This window comes from Girardinichthys multiradiatus, chromosome Y, assembly GCF_021462225.1.
Source record: "Girardinichthys multiradiatus isolate DD_20200921_A chromosome Y, DD_fGirMul_XY1, whole genome shotgun sequence".
In the NCBI taxonomy this organism is placed as follows: domain Eukaryota; kingdom Metazoa; phylum Chordata; class Actinopteri; order Cyprinodontiformes; family Goodeidae; genus Girardinichthys; species Girardinichthys multiradiatus.
In genome coordinates this window covers 25,423,710-25,448,373 of record NC_061818.1, presented here as the reverse complement: position 1 = coordinate 25,448,373, position 24,664 = coordinate 25,423,710, and the positions used below count along the sequence as shown (strand labels likewise).

Here is a 24,664-nt window from a genome sequence, read left to right as displayed (position 1 = left end):
GAATGTGGACTTTCCTTAACTGCTTGATAACTAACATATACAAATCTATCATGTTACATGACTGATTATGAAAAACACGAAAGGATTAAAGAGCACTTTCTCCTGTACTCCGTTCAACCTTCCTGTTATTTGCCGAAACTTTCAATCTTTCTCGCAACCTGAATAAACTGCAGGTACAAGCTTCTTACATCTCTGTGCGTCCCCTGACTTCAGTTTTAAACACGACTGAGTTTACCCTCAACACCTTCCACACTGAACAGTGTTGCTGCTACTGGGACATGAGACCACGTAGTCATGGTGTGTTCACTGATCAGAAAAAAGACTGGATCACATAGTTTCATCAGGGTCAGTCAATTTCTCGGTGCATCTCTACCCATAATAGACTTTTATAAAGAGTCCCTTTTTTTCTGCTTAACTTCTGTCACTGTGTCTATTAAGCTGGATAATGTAGCTCATTAGGAGTTTTGTAGCAAAAAAAAACTACACAAAGACCCAGGTGATTCTCAGCCATGTTAATGTCTGCATAATATCGTATATGCGATGTTAGGCAAACATCAGTAGACCTGGTTAATGTTTACTATGTTTTGTTCAATGCTTGCTGATCAGCTGACAGCCCACTGAGTGACTTGTTTCTGTGTTTATTCGCATCTAAAAGAAGGAAACTAAGATCTGATCGCTCAGGACGGATTTTAATGCCAGGTGTGAACGGTCTACTTTAATCTGATTTCGTAAGATAAGTGTTTGAGGATTAGGTTCGAGCCACAGGGGGCTTGGTGGGTAACTCTGCACTCGTTGATCTGCAATTGACCTATTGGCCTCTTTGTCACCAATACTTTCTGCGAGGGGAAACCTGATTACAGAAGCAGATGAGTAACTAAACACTGGGAGGAATGGGATGTCGACCCACTGAGTAAGACAGGAGAGCCCAGGCAAGACAGGACTGACAGCTGCCGTCTCTAAAGGCGTCTTAGAGTTGAATTTCCTGTTTGTCTAGACAAGAAAATCCCATCACCGATGTTAGAAAAGAAAAAAAAAAAAGGTGCGCAGCAAAACTCATTTTCCAGCAGGTGTGGTTTTGAGGAGACTTCTGTACAAACACGTAGAACACACTTTTGTCATCATATTACAGCGAAGACGCTGTATATGATATCCAATCATATTCCAGACTCTAAGCTTAGCATCTACAGACATTGTTGACATCTGCGGCTCCTCTCCACACGTCGAACAACAAAAAAAAAAAAAACAAAGCAGACAAACAAAAAACACAGATGCAGAATCACAAAGCTTATTGAGCTGTTTCCAGATTGAAATTGGTTTGATGAGCCACGTCGGTTCCTCACAATCAAAGAAAACAGAACAGAGTCCCTTCTGCAACAGCATCTGGAAAGTGGAGAAACACCCCGACATGCTGTTGCAGGGAGGGGTGTGGATGTTGTTGGACTGGAACGAAGCTGGAGAGGAGGGAGTAACCCAGGCAAGATAGGACTGTGGGAGGTTAAAAGGAAGCATGCTTTCTTTTAGATTACAAGTAAATGGTCATGTTTTTACCCCTGCAGAGAGGAGGACACTCATAGTTCTGGCAGATCATTCTCATTTGTTGTTTTCTGTATTTTTGCAAATTAAGTCAGTTTTCAGAGACACTCTTGCCCCCCCACAGATTATTCCAGTCCACCAAAACAGGCTGCAGCCATTTTTACCCTTCAGATCCAGTTCTAGCATGAGAGAAGGAGAGCAGAGCTTCGCTGATGAAAAGATGCAGTATTACCTTTCCAAGTAATCAGACAGCAACTCTCTAATGACTATTTGGGTTTTTGATTATTTATGAAAGGTCTTTGCTGTGCTCAGAGAATGTTAACAGGTATAATGCACCTTCCAAACAAAAAAAGAAGTTCAAAGAGGGTCACCACCAGAGCATACAGAGGAATAGAAGCTGCTCAGTAGAGTGATCACAAAGCAGAAGCTCCCCCAGTTCGAGCCTACAAGGTGGTGAATGCACCCAGTGAGCACCCAGCGAAGATCAGACCACCAGCATGTTGACAGACGGAAGAGACAAACATCTGCAATTTCAAATGAGATGATGTAGAGACGAAAAGTGACACAACCTTGAATTTAATTTAAAACACGAGGAACAAAACAAAAAGCATGGCAGACCACCAAAAGCACCCCATAGCCGAGAGATGGACTAGTTTTTTTCTTTTTCGGAAGAGCAGGTGTACATACCTCCTGAGGAAAGACAACGGCCAAAATCATGGGAACAAACAAACAAACGAAGAGGGGTGAAAAAAAAACATAAATCAAATTAAATGGAAATCATATCACCACAGTCCTTTCTAAATCAGTGAGGCTTTGATGCACTGCTTTACATTCCACAAGAGGGCGCTCCACTCAATGTGGACAGCTTCTGTAAAGCACTACATGAAAAAAAGCCTCTACTTTGGGTTTATTTCAGTTATGTCAAGAAATTGACCTTCCACCGTGATTATTGTACTCATTTCTCCCCACTAGGAGTCATTGGAGAAAGTAATTCTTCGCATCAATGTAACAACTGGTTGTAAAAATTCACCGTGAAGTAAATATTCGGTTTTTTTCCTTCCAAATTCATGTTGGCTTCCGTATTCACAGTGAATCTGTACAACAGAAAAAAAAAATCTGAGAGGAAACAAAGGCCGAAGAGTCAGGGGATAGAGAGGATGTGTAACGGTTAGCCCTTATATCACATTTTGTCACCAAACTTCAATCTATGCAACTGGGAATTAAAGCTGTAAAGTGCACATTATTTGCCTTCAGTCAACACTTTGTAGAACCACCTTTCTCTGCAATTACAAGCGCAAGTTATCTGAGGTATGTCTATGGATTTGTAGAAACTGAAATTTTGACACAGATAAGCTCAAGTTCAGGCAGACTGACTACAGAATGCCTGTGAACACAAACCTTTACAGGATTTTCACAGATTCTCAAATAGATTTGGGTCTGGATTTGTCGAAGGCATTCTTACACATAAATTAGTTTTGGTCTGAACCATGTTTTGTTAGTGTTGTCCTGGTGAAAGGGGAACCTCGGCTCTAGTCTCAAATCTACCTCTAATAGGCTTTCTTCCAGGATTACTCATATTCAGCTCCAACTCTGAGGAGCTACGCTGTCCCTGCGGACTAAACGCATTCCCACAGCATGATGCCGCTCTTAACATGTGCAGGGTAATAAAATTTTGCATGTAAGCCAAAACATCTAATTTTTTTCTCATATGACAAAAGCACTTTCTTTGTCGTGCTTGCTGTGTCCCCTACATGTCAGTAAACTTTAAACTGGACACCTTATTGCTTCCTTCCCCCCAGCAATGTCTTTCTACTTGCCACTCTTCCACAACGGCTAGTTTTGTTGAGTGCACGACTATCAGTTGTCCTATTAATGCTCCTCCAGATGTACTGTGGCTCTTTCGTCTGCCTAGCCCATCAGTGTAGGTATGGCACTCATGCCTCTGCTGGTTTGCAGTTACAGAACAGTGCTATTTGGGATGTTCAATGTTTGATATATTGTTTTATAACCTCGTTCTGTTTGTTGCTGTGTTCCTTGGTCTTCATGATGCTGTTTGTTCACTAATATTCTCTAACAAACCTCTGAACCTTCACAGGACAAATGAGTTTATACTAAGATGAAATCCTACACAGCTGAATTCTTTAATAATTAGTGGGCTTCTAAGGCAACTCGCTGTTGTGTATTTTATTAAGGGGTATCTGAGCAAATGGGGACGAATACAACATTTTTAAAACCATGCATCACTTTCCTTCTATTGTTAAATAAATCCCTATAACATTAGAAAACATAGCAAAGTTCAAAGTGTATGTACACTTTTGGAAAGCACTGTAAATCACAAAAATCATGATCCAGGTGTGTGCTTGCAACCCAGTTTAGGTAAAGGTCTTAAATAATTCAAATGTCTCAACATGTTCTGGTCGGATTCGTTACACATTAAAGCAGGCAGAGACACCCTCAGGTGTTGCGTTCGTACACACCTATTCTCATACACACACATGGACCATAGAACTCAGAAGAGAGAGATGTCATTCTCCGTAAACTGCAAAACAAAAAGTCTTCTATCTGAAGGTATAGGATCTAAAACCCGAGCGTTCCTGGAGAAGAGGAACATTAGAGATATCGAACTCACCCAGCTTTAACAGCCAGCCCTCTCTATCTGGGTTGAAGAAAGTGTGTGTGAGGTCGTTGCCGTCGTCTTCGGGAATTTTGAAAGGTTCATTCTTGATGCTGTCGTATAGATTCTGCAATAAACAGGAGGGATCAACTTTGATAAAAAGACATGTAGAAGGAACGGTCACCAGAGGTTGAGTTTGGAAGGTCTTCTCACCCTGAGCAGGTCTTCAGGTAGGTCTCCTCCATCGTTAATGCCTCTGTTCATGGAGATGAACCGCTCCACAGTTGGCTTGTCCCTCACATTGGGGTTGTGAAGGCTGGTGTTTAGCATGATGATGGCAAAGGAAAGGATATAGCATGTGTCTGTAACATACAACAAGAGCCATGCTGTTTAAAAGATGGTGAAAGGTTAAGGTTTTATCATAAAAATGATTCCACTGTATAATAATATGATTAAATATGAATGTAAACTGGCTGAGCTGAATGCAGTGTGCTTTCATGCGCCGAAGAGTGGACAGCTGTAGCACTGTCTGCGATCAGTGGGCAGACTGCATGTGGGCACTACAGCATTCATGTGCATCTAAACGTGCATCAGGCATGAGCTGAGGGACAACACGGCTGACACAGCAGTACTTTATAAGCACTGTTAGGTTCGAGAAAGCACATTAAATATTAATATCCATCTGCATGCATGTTAGTGCCTGTCTGTGGGGAGCATCGTTTTCCAGAAGCCACGTGCTCAGCGGAAAAGGAGTCTGTCAAATGAAGCTGCTTTGAAATGATTTTCTTTAACTGGCCACCACATCTTGGCCTAATAGTCTTTAGTCAGTGTTTTTTTACATATAGGTTTCAACTGGGTGTGCTCCCCAGGTGTAACAAAATACTGCGCACGGTCTCGGTGAACCCTTTGGGCACTGTGGTTACACGTTTTCCACGCTTTTTGTGGAATTCCTCAAGATCAAGTCATTTTCAAAATAAAATACAAATTATATCAAACATACCTTTCAACAGGAGGGCTGCAAAAACGTAGCACTGTATGACACAACTAATTTACCTGTGGACTGGAAAACACCAGGGTTGCACTGGCAGTAGCGCTGAGCGAAGGCTTCCATCATGCGGTCGATCTTTTGGGCTTCTCCCGGCAGACGAAAACTCCACAGGAACTGCCTGTTATAGGACGCACGTTAATCAGCAACGCTCCCACTCCCTCTGAAGGAGATGGATTTCTTTGCCTCGCTCTTGCATGAGTCTGAAGCTAACAGCTGCATCCTTGCAAATAGCAAATATGTGGGGTTTTTTTAAAATGGAGACATTTTACCTCAGGGCCTGAACCAAGTTGAGGTCTGTGAATTCATGAAGTTCCACAAAAGCATGGAGAACCTGGATGTTGAATTCATCTCTGAGGGAAACAAAACAAGATAAGCTTGTTATAGCAAAATCGTAAGTAAATATGCCTTTATTACTCAAGACAAAATATCCTCAAGATTTACCTTCAGTGATAATTATAAGATTATAATCTTAATCCAGTGTTACTTGAATAGAGGAACATACAATTTCCTAGCACATCAGATAAAAATGACATTTTTATTCTCCTGTATCTTTATAAACAATAACTACAATTACTAATAAGCAACAGATTGCCAAACGAGGTTTTAAAAGAGAAATGTATAACCTTCGAGATTTTGTGAATATACACAAATATAAATATTAGAGATTTATGAATACATTTGAGTGAATCAACCAGTTTTATTTGCTTGGCTCTGATTAGAACTATGGAAAACCATATGTTAATTTATTGCATCAAAGCTGGTGACCTGTATTGCTCTTAAAAATCATCTTCTTTTATGCACGTTGCCTTGAGTCGAGTATTAATCAAATGAAAGTTCGGGACATATGCTTTGATGCACACATTGGGAGAGCGTTCTGATCAGTTCTTTCTCTGCTGGGTTACTACTGCTAACAAGGAAGCTGCAGCACATTTCTTCCCTTCGTACTGTCAATGTTTAGAAAAGTTAAGTTTCCAATTCAAGCAAATTTATACAAATTAGTTCGCATTGGAGAGAGAAAATGTCTGGTGACCAGAATCAGCAGATCAAACTGGAAATCATCAAATTCTGCTGACCAGCTGTTAGTGCTGACAACACCCCCCTTTGGTGCGGAAGTTACTGCTGAGTGAAGTAGACCTAAAGTCATCTATGTTCAGCATCAGTGAGAGAGTGCAAGACAAAGTAGATAACAGGAAGGCTAAACAAAGCGCCACCAAGGTTCCCTCTCTTTTGAGCTTTCAGCCTCTGTCTGACAACATGGAAAATGCTGGATTTGGAAATTTTGGCAGCCTTCAGGAAATGTTAGAGTTGAGATATGGAATTACATTCTCCATATAACACATAGAAACTGCTGTTTGTTTACTGCTAGTCAGGCTAACAGCTAAAATAAGATGTTTAATACAGTTTTTAAATGTTAAGCAGGTTTTACAGCTAATGCTTTTCCACATGGTGGCAAAATGTAACCTCTACTAACAGAAATAATCAATGATCTCTCACAAAGGCTAGAAAATATATTTCAAAAACTGTTTTAACATCTTATATTACAGATCTTATTAAAAATTTTGACTCTGTGTAAACTGATACGAGCAGGGCAGCTTTACAAACACCAGAGTTCGGAAAACAGAAACAAAATTCTGATCGGTGCAACTCTTGTAAGTAAGTGTCTAAATTCCTTAGCAAGAGAAATGGGATTGGCCAAAACCAGAATCTGCAGGTCAAACCTCAAAGATAACTGGTAAAAGGTCCTTGACAGACAACCTAAAATATGTATTTGTGGGCTTTTTCTGTTTCTGATATACTTAAAACTGGTTTAAAACAGTGATACTCCACAAATCCAACAGGGGGGACTATATATCCCCCACCACTGTTCACTTATGTAAACTAGATCATGAGATCATCCCACCCTTAAGTTCCTTTAGAGTAAATGATCTCTCCTTTGGCCATGATGGAGAGGCTCTAAGGAGCCAAGCTTCATATCCAGTCACCACTTTCAGTGGACAAATGACCACCAGAATCTCAAGACTCCCCTTGCAATGAAGAAACCAAAACACTTTAACTGACTTGATAAAAATCCAGCAGAGGGCTTCCATCAACTCCATTTCCATGTCTGACCTCAAAGCGGATCCCACCCCGAGCACAGCCCTAATTCCCCAACAGTCCCTGAGCTGTGCAGACTGGACTCTGAGCTCAGTCTTTTCTTATAATCTCTACTCTCCAGTGATATCTTTAATTGCTTAAAACACATGCATTCCCAGGTTGTGTGTGTCTTGGTCACGATACTGATGAGTTTACTAATTAAAGACACATGGACGACCACTGTTGAGTAAGAGGCATTGTCTTGAGATGATGCTTTTAATGTGGAACAAGTATTCAGTGTTTGGGAAAGGAATGGGTGTGGGCCTGACAAAAGTAATAGCAAAACTATGCTCTCAGTGCTTTTGTCACACTCGTGGATGGGTGCTGGTAAAACCGGATCAAAAGCAAAAGAGCGGAAGAGGAAAGAAAGCACTCTGCTGACCTCTCTCCAAGGTAATCTCCGATGGCTGTTTTGTTCAGGCCCTCGCCTTTGTAGAGGAACTGAGCGATGTTATCACTGGTGTTCTTCAGCAAGTCATTTTCGATCAGGAACTGGATCCCCTGTAAAAGAGACCAGGCCTTCAAAGTAAACCCTGCACATCAAAACATGCAGGAAAAATACTTGTTTTTGCAGCTCCAAACCTTTTTGGGGTCCATGTTGAATTTCTTTCGGCCCATGGCCACCTGTTTGTTCCTCTGCATATTCTTCCTAGAAAGTCAACATTGAGCAATATTTTTAGCTGTTCTTGGTATTAACACAATATTGTGTAATACAGAGATGTATTTTTTTAATACTAATGCTTTTTTCTGTAACCAACTTCAGTACCTTGCCTGATACTGCTTGAATTTACTTCTACTTGGTCATGTGACAACTGCAAACTATATATTTATCTAGCAGGAATTAAAAATAAACCAAAAACACAAAGTGGTACATAAATGTGAAGTGGAAGGAAAATTATACATGGTCTTCCTATTTATTAGCAGGTAAAAATCAGAACATTTGTATTCAGCCCCCTCTACTCTGATACCTCTAAAATATGTATGAACCTTTTGGCTTTTGTGCAAACACTGATCATCACCCTTAACACACCAGCTCTATGGTGAAACAGTTGTGGCAGCATCATGCTGTGGGAATTCAATGTTGAATTTGCAGCAAGACTTGATAATTGCTGTTCCCAGTTGCGTTTCATCCAATCAAACGGAGGTTGACCTATTCTACAAGTTGAGCCTATATGCGAGCCTTTTCAGGTTTTTGTCTGTAAAAACGCACAAATATGCACTTGTTTGTGTTAGTTTAAAAAACAAAAACAATAAAATACATTATAATTTGTGGTTTTAATGTTACAATTGGTAAAAAATATGAAAAACTTTCAACCGCTGAGAGAAAAAAAGAAGACACAACCAAGAGATTTCTATGACTATGTCCCTTAACAAGCAAAACTTAAAGAGAGCAGCAAATATTTCCTGCAATTTTATGCTACTCATCAGTCAAACGAGTCAAATCTTTTCAACAAACTGTTTTGATTTGGTCCTTGCTGGATAAATCAACAGGGAACAGACAGCCACAATAAATGTATTCAGTTTAGAGGGTCCCCCGCCCCCCAACATTTTTTCTTTTTGGCAGGGGCTGGTGATGCTGATCAAGTGAGATGTTAAAAGGTTGAGCTGCATATGGGAATGTCTCATTTTTCAGGCTTTGAATAATTCAGGGGTCCAAGCACGCCTCAATTCTCAGCTGATGAGACGTCACCACCTCTTTTCAATGATATGAGTGTTCCTTTGGTTTTTGAATGCCAAAGTCCGGCACTCATCTAAGCAGCGATAAGACGAGCTTTTTGGAGGGGTTTTACTACATTGAACAAATCAAATCACGAGAAAGTACTTGGATCCTCACTGGGTTCCCCACATGCAAGTGAAAAAGTGTTAGATGAAATTTTTCAAAGCTGATATGATCCCTATCCACTTAAGTAGACCAAATCTCCTGAGATCATCCATTGTCTGCTTCTGCCAGTACACCCACTGCATTATTCAATGGAGCCCCCCACCATGGGGGGTGTGCCTGATGAAACATTTAAACTGCCTTAAAAGCAAAGTCAATTTATGGAGGGCATTTAGAGTGATTGAGAGCTCAAGTTAGCCATCAAACATGAATAATTGACAGCTTAATTCTGCTAACTTAATAGAAGGGATGCAATGAGCCAACTTAGGCAAAACAGAAAGGGACGGGTTAGGTCTGATTCTTGTTCTTACCTCTCCTCAGTGGAACCAAGGTTCTCAATCTCACTGGTTACTTCTGCTATCTCATCCTTCAGCCGCTGCAATGAAAACATACAGCAGTCTTAAAATACTTGCGAATCATCTGACCACCAATGTCACAGTGAGACACTATAGGGTCTTAACAAACACAAAACAACAAGCAAAGAATATGTAAGAAAAGGCAAGATCTTTGAGAGTTCCCAGGTTTCCTGGTTCACATGTTTACAGAGCTCAAAAGGCAACAACCTCAATATAAACTGATTTAAACAGTGTATAAGTCGATTGTATCTTATGATGCACTTTACTGATGGCTTTAGAGGCTGATTCTGTCGATCAAGTCGATTGTGCTGGAGCCAGACTGGCGTAATGGTGATAAGTAGATGAGTGTGAACTTGACGTCATATTGATGGAGGAGTGGAAAACTGGAGTGCAGCACAGATAATGTAATATTTGGATGTTTTAAGCATATCAAGCACCATTTACTAGGGGAGTGATGTTGTTCATCAAAGAATTCGCAATGTCAAAAAATATTTCTTGTTAAAGTGAAGTTTGTCCAGTTCCAGCTGCGACCTCCTCTGGTGATGAAGATCTGAGCTATAATAGGCTCCCAGGATGAAGAAACAATTTGAAAAGCAATTTTTTTACTCTTATCCAAAAGATCATCAGTACAGCAGAATCGTCATTTAAATGTTAGATCAAACAGCGCTCAGGAGGGGAGGAGCACCTGTCACCCAGGAGGAAATGCCTAAGAAGCAAGTGCAACTCCTTGGTCAGGAATAATGTCCACCCACCAGTTCACATTCAATCTCCATGGTAACAAAGAGTTGTATAGTTGGTTATCATGGGTATTTCCGTCCAGCCTGGGTAGCCACCACCTCAGCAACGGACCATCCAACAACCAGTCCCCAATAAATCCCAGAAGGCTAGGGCTACAAGATATCTTGCAAACTTATCGTCACTGCAATATCAGTAAATGCAACATTAGTATAGAAAATAACTGCTCAGATTGTAATAACATTAGCTAATTATATAAATCCCAAGCAGTTCACCATCTACGGGCTCGTAACTGCAATAAACCTCTCTTGAACTAAAATGTTTATTACAAGTCATATCTTCGTTGCAAAACTATTGCATGTTTTACTGATATCGCACAGCCCTACTGAAAAATATCCTCATCTATGTCAAAAATCAAATGAAACCTCCATCAAAGGGCATGGACCAAAACAATCAATTTTTCCGAGCAAGAGAGGCCGCCACAATCATGCGCAAAGTCACTTGCGAATGTGTGCAGTTTGAGGTCAACTCCCTATATTTATATTTAAAAATCTTATTGTTGAATAACAAAGGAAGAAGTTCCTTAGTCAATGTCTTGATGGAGTTGACGAATAAGGACTTCTTGTTTGACAAAGTGACAGACAAGATGTGACTAATCTAGAGGCAATAGGAGGAATATACAGCAGCTGGCTAACAGTTAGCGGCAGTTTGCCAGAGGTTCGGCTAAAAGCCACTAATGATGCTAGATCTGCTTCAGAGGTTCTCAACGGCACTTCATTAAAGGACTTCTATGTAGTTTTTTAATAAGTGTGTGCAGCATTTGATCATTTATAGTTTTAAAATCTAAGTTAAATACATGTTAGTCAACCCTAAACAAAAATATTCTTCACTGATTACAGATTCTTTAAAGCACAATTTGTGAAACCAAATCTCTCTTTCTAGTGAACTACACAACATGCATAATCTCTTCTCAAAAGCTGGATGCATAATGACACCCCTAAAATTTACTTTCACCGAGCAGCTTTATTCATGCCATGCTTCAGTGATAGCATATCATTCCATATGGACAAAACTAACTTAGCCAAGATAAACCACAAAAGACACATCTGTGTTTTCAAGGCCTGTGCAATCACAATACATTCCTCAGATGCTTGCCTCGAAAAACAAAGACAGTCCTCATACAGAAAAAGACAGGGGCTGTGGTGGGTTGACCCACAGGAGCAGCAGAAAAAAGGGTGTGGGAGTCACAAAACAAGAAAGGGGGGTCAGTATGCAGACAACTGAGGGGGGCAAGGAGGGTGGGGGAACACAGGCAGCAGTGGTAAGAGGGAGGAGGGGGAAGGGCAGCAATAATGTCCCACACTCATAAAAATGAGGGACCTCCAGAGCCCACAAGGGTCAGCACAAGTCAAGTCCCCCCTAGCCTGCCCCCTTGGTGGGATATTCACTTACTACTACTGGTTACTGAGTGACAGGGCTAACCTGAGCTGCACTCTACAATAATAAGTGCAGAGTTCCTGGACAGGAATGAAATAAACCATTTCTATGGAAATTCAGCAGAACTGATTTGACTGCAGAAATAATTCACTGACCACTTGCCTACTTCAAGTCACAGAGCCATTTGCTTGCTTCATTTACACCCACTTTGAATTCAAAACGGCATTTAAATAAGCTCAGAAAATAGGACTTGTACGTATAGATAGACGGCTGCTTGGTGACGCAGTTGGTAGTACTGTTGCCTTGCAGCAAAAAGGTCCTGGGTTCGAGTCCCAGTCGGGGGTCTTTCCGCATGTTCTCCCCGTGCATGCGTGGGTTCTCACCGTGTACTCCGGCTTCCTTCCACAGTCCAAAAACCTGACTGTTAGGTTAATTGATCTCTCTAAGTTGCCCTAAAGTGTGTATGAATGTGTGCATGGTTGTTTGTCCCATGCCCACACTCCTAAGTGTGCCCTTACGTGCATTCACACCTAAGGGTTGTCACACACTTAGATGTGAATGGTGGTTTGTCCTGTATGTCTCTCTGTTGCCCTGCGATGGGTTGCCGACCTGTCCAGGGTGTACCCTGCCTCTCGCCCATAGACTGCTGGAGATAGGCACCAGGTGCTCTGTGACCCACCATAGAATAAGCGGTATAGAAGATGTATGAATGAATGGATGTATAGATAGATAAACAGAGGCTTGCTCCATTGACACTTACAGATGATAAACTTTTGAGCAATGAGGGGAAAACACTTTCAAAGGAAGTGACTTGTTGGTAGGAAATACCTCACATTCGACAAGGAGTGGATAAGACAATTCTGAGATAAAATAAGCAACATTCCAAGCAAAGAACTTTTAATATTATTTTTTTATTTCATACCATTTATGGTGTCGAGATAAAGACACCCAAAATGTATTTCATTCATTTTTCTACCTTTTCTGGGTTTTTTTATATTATTAAATGCATTATACATTATTTTACAATGATATATTTAATACCCCGACTCTATCAGAACCCTGTCTTTCTTCTGCATTACCTGAATGTCCTCCAACAGCTCTTGCTTTCGCCGACGGATATTCTCCAGCTCCTGCTGCTCCGCCGGGGTGAGATCGTCTGGAACTGGACAGAGATAAAAGAGAAGATGAAAGGTTAGCATCGGCAGGCTTATCTATACACGTCTATTCCTAAAGTATATCCCTGAGGGGTGCGTCAGTGAACCAAAATCTGATTATACTTTCTAATATTTTTTTTTTCAACCAAAAGGTGAATGCAAAGCCAGTGCAAGGAATTTTGGAGTGCAGCAGCAGAGGATAAAATGTCTAAATGAAAACAAAGAAAAGGTGATGATTTTATTTATTAAAAACCTAAATTGGGACCCAAATCTGCAGCAATAAGGTGCACTCTGAAGAGCAAAAAACCTGGGTGACTATATAAAAATCTCAGGGCGGCTCAGTGGAGCTCAAATGTGACGGGGCTTAAAAAAGGTGCCGCTAGTGTTTCCGTCTCTCTCACAATATGGGCCTATAATTAGCTTGGCCTGTGCCATCAGCTGGGGGTCGAGCAACGTGTCCTGGTTAAAACACAATGTGCATGTGCATGGATGCTACCTGCACAGAAAGCAGCATCAGCACTCTCTGTAATATCAGTCTGAGCCCAGGCTCACTTCCAGCGACTTATACTGTTGAGCTGAAAAGGCTTTATTTTACTTTTCCTTTGATGGACATGAGAAGGAGTCTCCCATTTTAACAACGGTCTCGCATCAATATTTGTATATGAAGCGGCCATAATTCTACAACGCATTGGTTAACTTGCAGTAAGCTAATTCTAAATATACCTATTGAAATAATGTAGTACACATGTAACAGATTAGATACAATAATGCAGCTAGTAGGAAGATATAAAAACATCACACAATTTCTCATCAAACTAAAATCTGTCCAATCCAGTAACTGTTGAGGCCCAGAAATGGACGGCATGTGCTTTAGGAGTGCACACACTAGCTATTTTTGAGACTCTTATTTTGAAGTAAGACAGGAAGTACCCCACAGGTCAAATAGTTGCAAACAGCGTCAAGTTTCTGCTCACAAAGCCTTTTTTAAAAACCAGTATGACTTTCATGGATTATGGGATGTAGTTACAGCATGATGTATTATTTGATGAACCACTTTCCTCATTTTGCCATTTAGGTATTCACTGATGTTACCAGACCACTGCTAAATAAATGCTCAGAGAAAGAGAAAAAGGGCTTAGCTTCAGCATTGAGAAGATTTGCAACGGTCACAACTTCACTGCAAAAGCAAAACTAATCCTGAATAAATGTGCTTTCAGGATTGTCTAAAATAACTGTGAAAAGGGCTCTATGATTTCAGGAAAATATTTAATTGCAATACTATTGCTACCATTACAATGCAGAATGTGATTTTGGTGACTTGTTTATTTCTTTACCATTACATATTGTCCCCACCACTCTTTTAGTTAGTTTTTGCATCTCAACCACTAAAGATGAAGTCAAGGCTTTTAGGTCAGTTAGAGTTTAACCAACTGGCCAAATATATTATCAATATGATAAGCGACAACGCCCAACACTTAAATTTTTGTCCTTAGTTCTTTGCAATTTCAATACTGTGCACACTGATATTGTGACGACTGCAGTTCAATATATTGTGCAGCTTTAATTGCGATTACAAATTTTAATAATGCAAGCCTCTTTCTGTGACTCCTCCTCTGCCCTCCGACCTCTGCTCTTTATTTACACAGCGGCAGAGTTTAAGGGTCAGGGGTCTGGAACAGAAGCTTGACCCTGTGGAACTCTAGAAATATTCAACAAAATAATGGTAATAAAGTGATGGAAATGGAGCATGGAAAAATGCTCGATACCACGTCTTAGATTTCTGAATTCAGAGCTTTCCAATAAATAAATAAAAGTCCCTTTTCCATCAATCCGTGAAGTGAACTTTTCACCTAGAGTGCAATCTGAATAAAGGAGGTTACTTATTTTGAATAACAGTGGGAATGTGAGCCTGAACACCTTGAGGCAAATACCCATGACATTTACTGGAATGTCTGTTAATGTCTGACTAAAGATTAATAGACAATAGAAGCAAGGTCAAAACTGAGGCCTGTCAGTCAGCTGGTAAAGACGACCACAACAAAACCATGTTTTCTTCCTGAGGCAGTTTGAGGCTGACCTTCCACACATCATGCTTCCTTACCTACAGCACCATCCATAACACATTTGTCAGCATCCACATAAAGCAACGTTTGATTCTGCACAAACCAGAACCCATACCCGTGCAACCGTTTTCATTTTTTTTCTGAAAGAGAACTTTATATCGATACAAGACGAGGATGCTTCAGAACAGCAATCTTATAGCAGTTAGCCAAGTTCCCTTACTGGAAATATGATAACTATGAGGTATGCAGCAGTCAGGCACGATACGAGGCAACCACAACATTCCATAAACTAGAAAGACGGACAGGAGATGAGCAGCCAAAAAAGACTATAATTTAGCTCCAAGGAAAAAATTGAGAAAAACAGAGAAAAGTGATCATTTTTAGGATGAAATCTGTTCTCTTGTCCCACTGAGGACTACAAGAACCTCCAACTAGTCAGTCTGTCTATGCTAGTACACCAATTATCACCTTCTACAATCCACCTAAAATACTTAACATTATAGGACCTTTCTAGATTGGGAATGTCCCACTATTCAGCAAATCATGGGGCAGCCCATCCAATTAGGTAAATGCTGAGAGCACTGATCAAGTCTTAGTCTGCAAAGTTCTGCACTGACTAGGCACATAAAAAGCATCTGTCTAAAAATAAAGCTCAGTAAAACAAAGTGAAAATAAAAAGCAACAGAGACTAATGACTCATGAGGAAAGACTGAGGAAGGAAGAGTACATCCACCTTTATTGTTTGCATCATGCACTGACGAAGCAAAATGCTTTCATCACTCCTGTCCAAATCTAAATTCTTGAGCCGGTCGGATGTATCGGAATCACATCTAGAGAAACTGTGAATTACTTAGCTGCAGAGAGGCTGAAGGACCAAGAAACTGTGACATGAAGCTACAAACTACTCAACAGTAGCCAAATTCCCCTTGCAATTTTTAATCATCATAAACAAAACACAAATCCAATAAAAATGCAAAAAAGTGGAAAAAAATAAATAACTTCCACATATTTAAAAGAAAGTATTAGAGATTCACCAATCAACTGACCAGAGATTAGGTTATGCTAATGTTTCCTTGATGGGCAGGTCAAATGCTGAACAATCAATTATTTTTACCCCCTTTCATTAAATCCATCAAATCTAAGATCTCCTACTTTTTTTGGTCTATAAATGCATCAACCAGCTTCTACTTTTATGCATTTTTTTTTTGCATTTTACAAAAGTCAGACGGATACATGCTTAAAATGTGGTTAATCTTGTAACTCCTTTATTTCAATCCTTTTTCTGGTGAATTTAAAACTTCTGCCTCCATAAAAGAGCAAGCAGCCAATTCTTTTTTTCTTTATGGATTGCATGTTTTGCTCTTGTTGCATGACACTTGATGCAACTTTGGATGGCTGAAAAAAAAAAAAAACCTTTACACATCTGACCTTGCAAAGATTAAAATGTCATTCCAGGTCTAACGCAGCACAGAGTTGACTCACATGATTGGCCAAAGTATACAAGATACGACATAATCCAAAGAGAGGAGAGAAATCCATAAAGAGAAGCTTTCTCTTTCTTCTCTTACTGTGGATCTCAACAGCATTTGTTGTTTTTTCCCTTCTGTATAAAATTTGCTTACGGTAAAGACAACTGTGTCCCCAAATTAAAGTCACGCTAGCAAACATTTACTGTCACACCAGTATTTGTCTTCAAGAAGTTAATGGCTGTTTCTGCACGTTTTCAAAAGACTGCTTCATATATGCTGCACTAGTGCACGGAAACATGAATGTTATTTTACTCTTACTGGAAGTGACTCAAAACTGTTTTTCAGAGAGAATCTACAGTATGCAAATAAAGCTCAGACACTGAAGTCACTTGGTTTCAATCAGAGAACTTTATAAGACAAACTTACCATCAGAAAAAAAGCTGGGCACAAAAAGTCCTTAAAGATCAAAACTAAACCTTGTGGCTGGTCAAGAGTGTATTAAGTATAAACTTTTAGTCCTGGTTTTCATTATTTCAGAGTGCTCTTCAGTCCAGATTTATGACTTGAAAAAGTCAATATCGATTTATTTAGAGTAAGTGATGCCTTTTTCGGGCTTGCTGCATACTGCTTTTTTCATATAAAGCCGAGCATCATGCTATCAAATAAAGAAAAGACATAATTCACTTTTTATTTACGTTCTGATCGTATGTGTGCCCTGCAATTTTGCATTTTGCTGTATTTTAAGAGTTCTTGAAGCTGATCCATTTTTAGTGAGGGCTGGGTCAGCAGAGAGGACTGCGGTGGGTTACATCAAGGGAGATATCAATTATAGCTCCGTCTCCCGCAGCGGGAGAAAGCCACTAATACCCATCCTGATTTCCATCCAGGCAGAGAAGGCAGACGTCTCATTTCCACCCAGATCACAGAAGAATTCTCCTTGGAAATTAAGGAAATTAGAATTCTGTGTGCAGAGAAGATCCCCTCTCAGCCTCCCACCACTTCAGATGTGACCCAAATTAGCTCTGAACATCACTCAAGGTACAAACGCAGGGCACGAAAAATCATGTATGTACCAAATAATTAATCTACGCAGCTACCATGAGTGCACTTAAAAAATATGTTTAATAAGGGGGCTGAAGAGTGCAATGAGAACATGTACACCTATAAGTGAAAAGATTTATATCTCAACACTAACTACATCTGCTGACAGACAATTTGTCCAAAGATGGAGCCATTTCTGCAAGCATGTGTTAGTTTGCCTGCACTCTGATTACATTTGGATGAAGTGCACACAGTGAATGACACACATGAACGATCCCTCTCCTCACACCATTTGTTCTGCGCAGACAAGGTTTTCCTTCATGTGTGTGAGGATAAATAACATCCCTAAAGGCCCCTGCACACTTTCCATTAGGCTTCATTAGAACCCTTCTCTACCAGCTTCATCATGCTGCTTCAAATCCTCTCCTCCGTCTTCCTCATTACTAAAATATACCGAGAACATCAATTTCAATTGGTATCCTCTAGAGAGGATTTTGTTTTGAAATCATTATAGATGCACAAATATATCATCTTCTAGCCGTTTTTGTTTTTGGTACATGTATTTATTTCATGGAACATTCACATATTTTTATTTCATGATAGTTGTTTTATGTTTTTTTTTTGTCCCCTTTGGCCCTCCATACTCCTCAGCAGTCACATAATCATCTCACAACCCCCCCCCCCCCCCCCCCCCCCCCCAACTTGGTGTCTCACGACCCCCTCTTCGGAAACCCCTGCTCTAAAACATCCCGTTTTGTTATCCACAACCTGAGAGCCAATTTAGAGCCACGTCATTCGCCTGATCCAGTAAACCTTCGATATGTTTTTTTTTGGTTTTTTTTATTGACAAAAGGAAAATCAAAACTTTAAAACCCTGTTTAATAACTGGTCACTTTCACACACAGTGTGACATCACCTCTGGACCCAGTTTAAGTAATAAATGACCAGAAGAATTAGCAAAATGAATGCATTTCTAAAAATTATTGGTTAAATTAACTTGTCTAATTCTCCAACTGAATATGTGTTCCAACAGTAGGCAAAAGGCAGCTTACTCCATGATAAGATTTAATGAATTCAGCTCAAAACACATGAAGACAATAGTTCTTGCAGGCCAATGTACAGACATCAGCACACAGAGGTCCTCCAAACAAACACTGGCAGATTTTCTGTTCTTTGCAGCTTTTAGCTGCTTAACCAGACAAAAAAAGATGTGATCTCTCATGTGAGACTGAACCTAATTATTAAAGCTAATCCCAAGGCAGCTCACTCATATTTTTAAGCCACGCAATCAAACACTGGTCATCTAAATTTCAGTGTTTAATGTGGTTAACCAAAGGAACTTGGTCAACTATGACCTCCAGATTCAAAGATCCAGTAACTGAAAAACAGCAGTTTGGATCAAAAATGCCAAGAAGCGTCGAACTTGACCTGGCCTGTGGGTAGGTGGAACTGAGGTGACAGGGGACTGCAGGAGGCGGCTGACAGGAGAAGGAGCGCTGTGTTTAGCCAAGGAGGCGTGGGTCAGCGACTGGCAGGAGAACACAGTCAGTGGGAAGAGTGGTGGGATGATCATAGCTCCCTCTTTGTGTCTGGAAACAGTCACATTCCTGTACAAAGCTCAAACACAGGGTTTGAGTTTCCATACTTCAACATTAGCATTTCAATTACCTTCTGATGTATTCAAATAAAGAGATATCATTCAATAGGACTGGATTTCTGGGTCAGATTACACACAATTTACATTATACACCTTTATAACCCCCAACTTCATAGAAACAACCGAGATCCTCGCTGACAGCAACCAGCTGCCCAATTCTTGGCCCACTGAACCGTTACTCGACTCATCCCAAGTGTCAGTGACTAAAGCGCCTAGAACAGGCCACAAGCCAGGCTGGAGAATCATTCATACAGATGAATCAAATCACAAGTGGTAGATTTCTGTCCTTGCTTTACTGTATAGTACGGATCATCTACAGCTTTATTGATTTAACAAAGTCCAAGAATGTTACAGTATAGCACGAGGTAATGAAATCTGAGCAAAGTCCCCCAGACAAACAGCAGCATCAGCGTTGTGGACTGGAAAGAAACACAAGCTGAGAAACCCAAAGAAAGATGTTTCAGTGCAAACCTGAATAAGATATTCTCCAGTTTCCCTCCTTCCAGCTCTTCTTTTTAGTCTTGGTGATAAAGGAGTCAGATCCTATTCCACAGACATCCTCATCAAGTGGCAGAGGGAGCCCGCTCCTCCAGGCAGGACCAGAGATACTGTTGAGGTTTAACAGCCCAGCTACCAGCTCTCTCTCAATGTGCTCGCAGCACGCGGACACAGACACAGTCCATTTGGGAAGGAGACTTACTCGCATACCTCGCTCCCTCCCCACTCACGCTTCACTGTCACTACCACGAAATGAAGGCTCCACCCAGTGGCCGTTCCGCTCGCTGCATCCCCTCTCACAGAAAAACAAATATGGAGCTAAAAAGCTAAACAACATGGCAAAAAATAAGGCAAGAAGCAACACCATTATTCTCTCAACAAATGATGTTGGCACCCTGGGTAACGATGAGTAAAAATCTATAAAGTAAATTCATTGTTTAATTGCTGGAATACAATCTCACTCTGAAATATGTGGAAATGAATTTGAGCAGTTAAAAGTCCTACTATTTCAGAGTCCATGATGCCATATGGTTCCATAGACCTATGGAAGTGAATCAGTCCCCCAGCATCACAGATCTCCCACCATACTTAACAATGGACATGAGCTTCTATTCTACATATTCGCAAGTTGTTTCACACAAACTCATATGTAGTGTTTACTGCCATTTTACTCTCTTTAGACAAAAGAGACACTGCTGAGGTTAAAAGCCCAGTAGCAAACATTTTTACGGTGGTAATGGTGGACTGTGGATGAACTGTCTGACTGTAGATATTGGGAATTTTAAGCTACGTAAAATGTTCTTGTAACCAGCTTCTGACTTTTACTGATCAACACTTACCTGCTTTCCTTGAACTGCATGTTCTCTTTTCTTTTCTATCCTTTTAAAGATGCAAAATAAGATTTTTTTTTTTTTAAATGCTTAAGTTACATTCAGGCAACAGGGATTGTTAGGGGTATAAGTAGTGATTTTTGATTTTTTTTTTTTTTACCAATGGATTTTGTTTTCCCCTCCAAAAATTAAATATGGAGCTTTTTTTCAGTAAATATTTTTGTGAGGCAATAAAAGGTTAGATTATTTAATGTGGTTTTTTTGCACATCTTTATCAGCGGTGCCGACACATTTGTCAGAATCTACATGAGGCTCAAGCAGAGGAAGTGGTAAGACTAAATTTATAAAGACTAAAGCATAAACATTTGTCCAAAACTAAGTTAGAACATTTAAAAATAGGTTTTCAGACAAATAATTCAAAAAATTACTGTGTACACTTTTAATAAGAGCTCTTGTTAGTCACCATTTCCTACTCCAACTATCACCTCCCATATTGAGTTAACACACACAGTCTGTACTGGACACCAACTGGGTGTAAAAATGGCCCCAATGGGAACGTTTCTGCCAAGAAATAGTGCAATGTTCCCAGAATTTCTTGTCACAGACCAAATTTTTACAGAATGAGTAATACACTCCCCCCGGGGCGTGCGTGTAGCACGGAGCAGACGTGAAAAGACGTGGGAGCTTGTCTCATGTCTGCTTGGAGATGGATGAGTCAAACTGGAGCCCTCTGCTGTATTGGATGAACTGTGCTGCCCCACAGTGAAAGAGCTTCCTATGTCTGGGTGTCAGTTATGTGATCCACGTGTTGGGTAAGTTACAGCTCACACTTAAAGTGGTGTTACCACTCAGTACAGAGGGGATTATGTGGAAATTACCCCCAACAGCAGAAAATCTCACTGTAAATAGTCTCAAAAAACCACAAACTGCAAAAAAAAAAAAAAAAACAAGATTGTCGCCATAGCTAAAAACACAGATATTTGTTTTTAACCACAGAGATGACAATATCAATATATTGAAAGAAGATATAAAGTGATTTTAACATTGTTCAACACAAGAATAACAGTTATTTGGTTACGTTGCCACTGTTTATAGCATCCTCACTCTTAAGCATATCTTAAAAACTAAAGCTCAACATCAGACCTGTTATTTAAAGACGCGGATTTCCTCTATTCTTTGAGGTCCGACCTGCCCGTCCCAATTTTGACCGCTTACGGATTCTTCAATAGAGGTGGTAGTTTGGAATCCAAAGGCCAGTGAAGAAAATCCCTTAATCCTACATCAAATCTTATTTCCCAAACTTTTATATGATTTTTATTATCTCAAATGTGCATCAAAGTAAAGCAAGATGCACATTTGAGTTAATAATGAAGGAAAAACAATACATTTTTTGTTTGGACCTGTTGATCGTTGACCAGACCTGATAAAAAGGGGTAATCTCCAAATCCAATCTCTGGCCAATTGATCTGTTAATATGACTTAATTTAGGTTTTTTAATGGGACGCCACAGCATTCACTGATATGATTCCGCAGACAAAATATGCAATATATCATGTATCTTGTTTAGTTTATTGTTGAGCAGATAAAAAAAAAAATGTACACAATTATTTTTTAGTTTTTAACCCTCTTCTAATTCATTCTTTTGAAATTTTTTGGGCCCGCGTCTTCGTTTAACTTGATGATTTTTTTGCCTGCATGGCAAAAAGCTTAGAAACAACTGATAGACATTCATTCTTTGCCTTTTTTCCCCGTAGAGATCTAAACTAAGTTGTAAATGTGATCCAGGGATTTGTGAGGTGCTGAGTCCAGCAGCCATGTCTGCTTCCACATTACCAACAAGAATAATAATCAATAATGAGCTACAACATTTCATTCTCCTTTGGGATTAATAAAGTATTTTTGAATATAATTGAATTGAAGAAAAGAACATTTAAACTTTGATTATTTAAAAGTTCCAGTTTCTCTAAACACAAATAGCACAAGATAAAATAAGTCGATATATTTTATGGCATTAACTAACTTTTGATTCTCTTTTGGCATCTTTTCTTTCAGGGTACAGACCAGCTTTAGAATAAACGGGAGATGGAAAGGAAGTCTGTTCCGACAAAAAATGACCCCTGGACATCTTGTCCCGACACAGGCCTTTGAGGCTGCTGAGCAGGAATGTCAGGACCACAGGATGTGAGTGGGTGGGAACCAGAGCTGGAAAATGTATAGCGAGGCCTAGGAACACTGCAGCTTCAGTCTAAAGCGAACAGAAATAAAGCTCCACAGCTTAAAAGGTGCAGCAACTTCATGGACACCCAGAAGATTCATCATTATAGACAGTGCAGCATAGCTTTGTTTTATAATCCACTGTTATATTTGCATTATTTGTTTTCTGTGGAGGCCTTCTTTGGTATCCCTCAAAAGCGGAAGTGCTGCTGCTTCCCACAATGTACGCTTTTGTCCCCCGGACGCCGTTAGCCTTGATTCTTATCGAGGGACATTCTATTGTCAACATCCTGCAGCTCGTTAAACATACACATGGCCTACAACCCATGATGGCAAAGCCGGAAGATTAGTTTTTATCAACATGCAGCTTCGCTATAGATGGCTTTCAGTTTCTCTCCGTCTTGCTTTTCTCTAGAAGTTTTCACCCACACACAAAATGTCGAAAGTCATTTCCTGTTGTGCACATTGTCAAACTCCTAGCTTCCTGTTTGTGCGCTGCTCTGCTTATTATAGGGAGGATTAAAAGTTCACACTTCAAGAAAGGCAAAAAAAAAAAAAAAAAGTTATTCCTTTTATATGATGAGAAAAAACACGCACAACACAGGCTGCAGAATCACCACAAAGCAGCCACCTTAGCTCAGAAAATAGACTAAATATTTTATGGATTTTCTTTTCATATGTAAAAGAAGGATTTTTAATGGATACAACCAGTCTTTTTTTAATTGCCTTTCCTGAGGTTTTCCGACGTATGTGAGAATACCGGAGATGTTTTTCCTTCACAAAAAGATACAAAAATAAAGTGGATATCATCAGTGATCAGTTGTTTCATACAAGAAAATATAGCAGGGAATAATCACTACGCCTGCTTATTCCATGTTTGCATTAGGCTTTCTTTACACTAAACATTTAAAATTGTCCACATGTACTCCAAATACAAATGTCTCCTGCCACTCTCTCTGTCAACAGTGCAGGGAGCCATGTATGGACTCAACTACCAAACATGAAACAATCTACGCTGTACTGCTCTGTACAATAAATCCATTTCCCACTACAGCTGCACAGCATGAATGCTGACCTGAGTGCAGAGCAGGTCTGCTACTGATGCAAAAAGAAGGCAGAAAAATGTGATTATGGGGAGATGATTAAGATTATCAAACTACCGGGGCATTAGTGCCAGCCAGGGCGCACAGTACCACAGGACCCATTAGAGCTTTCAGCTCCGTTCATTAGAAAACCATTACAGACAACTACTTTAACCCACCGGACCACCCACTTTTAAGTGGCAGAGACAAATGAACTCAAAAGGAATCGACTTCTCCTCTCATTGGTGTGGTGTGAGTTTAAAAAAAAAAACAGCTGTATGTGTGTTCAGGGGAGGCAAAGCGGTGTAAGCCCAGGAGAACAAAAGGCCACCAGCTTCAGTCAGTCAGACGTTCAACTATTATCCAACAAGATTAACAGTGACGCAAGTCATGGGAGCTAATGTATAATGCTGCCAGGCTAAACCAAACCAAAGGGGATGAAAGAATCCCCAACAAAGGCCCTCTGTCTCATACCAAGGAGATACCCACTCACTCATTATAGTAACACAATAACACAGTCTGAAAGAATTGTTGGCTAAAAAAGCATTACAGCCAACCGCTGTAACATCCATGTTACATGTAATTTAATGGGTTTATTATATTAATCAGCAATGACTGTTGCATTTAGAACCTGTCTGACCGACCTGTTGCTGTGCAATCATAACGCCTCACCCAGAAACTTGGCTGATTCCTCAAACAACAAAATGTGTGTTTTTCATTTTATGTGCTTTTAAATGGCTAATGGCAGATAGAATGTTTGCGATGAGGGGGAATAACACAGTGAATATTAACAAAGAGGGTGTGAAGTTAAAGTGAAAAACGGTGTAAACAGGAGCAGTAGGACAGAAGAAAGCCAACAGACACGTTTGTTTTTTCTAGTTACATAAATCTCTACGAGTAACTCACACAGTCATGGTCCTG

At 40.1% G+C, this 24,664-nt stretch overlaps 1 protein-coding gene across 4 annotated transcripts in view; it reads right to left on the bottom strand.

The window, feature by feature from the left end:
- The window catches only part of LOC124864607 (cytohesin-1), a 47,609-nt gene that overhangs the window by 4,439 nt on the left and 18,506 nt on the right, over positions 1-24,664 (bottom strand). For 2 of the 4 annotated variants that reach the window (XM_047359453.1, XM_047359452.1), the window contains exons 2-9: positions 12,815-12,897; positions 9,519-9,583; positions 7,911-7,977; positions 7,711-7,829; positions 5,465-5,545; positions 5,201-5,313; positions 4,361-4,509; positions 4,162-4,274 (exon numbers count right to left, since the gene is read on the bottom strand). In XM_047359453.1, coding sequence (XP_047215409.1) covers positions 4,162-4,274; positions 4,361-4,509; positions 5,201-5,313; positions 5,465-5,545; positions 7,711-7,829; positions 7,911-7,977; positions 9,519-9,583; positions 12,815-12,897 — 790 coding nt within the window. Of the gene's footprint in view, positions 1-4,161; positions 4,275-4,360; positions 4,510-5,200; positions 5,314-5,464; positions 5,546-7,710; positions 7,830-7,910; positions 7,978-9,518; positions 9,584-12,814; positions 12,898-19,590; positions 19,756-24,664 lie in introns of those variants that run through there. The other 2 variants (XM_047359454.1, XM_047359451.1) reach the window with 2 other exon arrangements.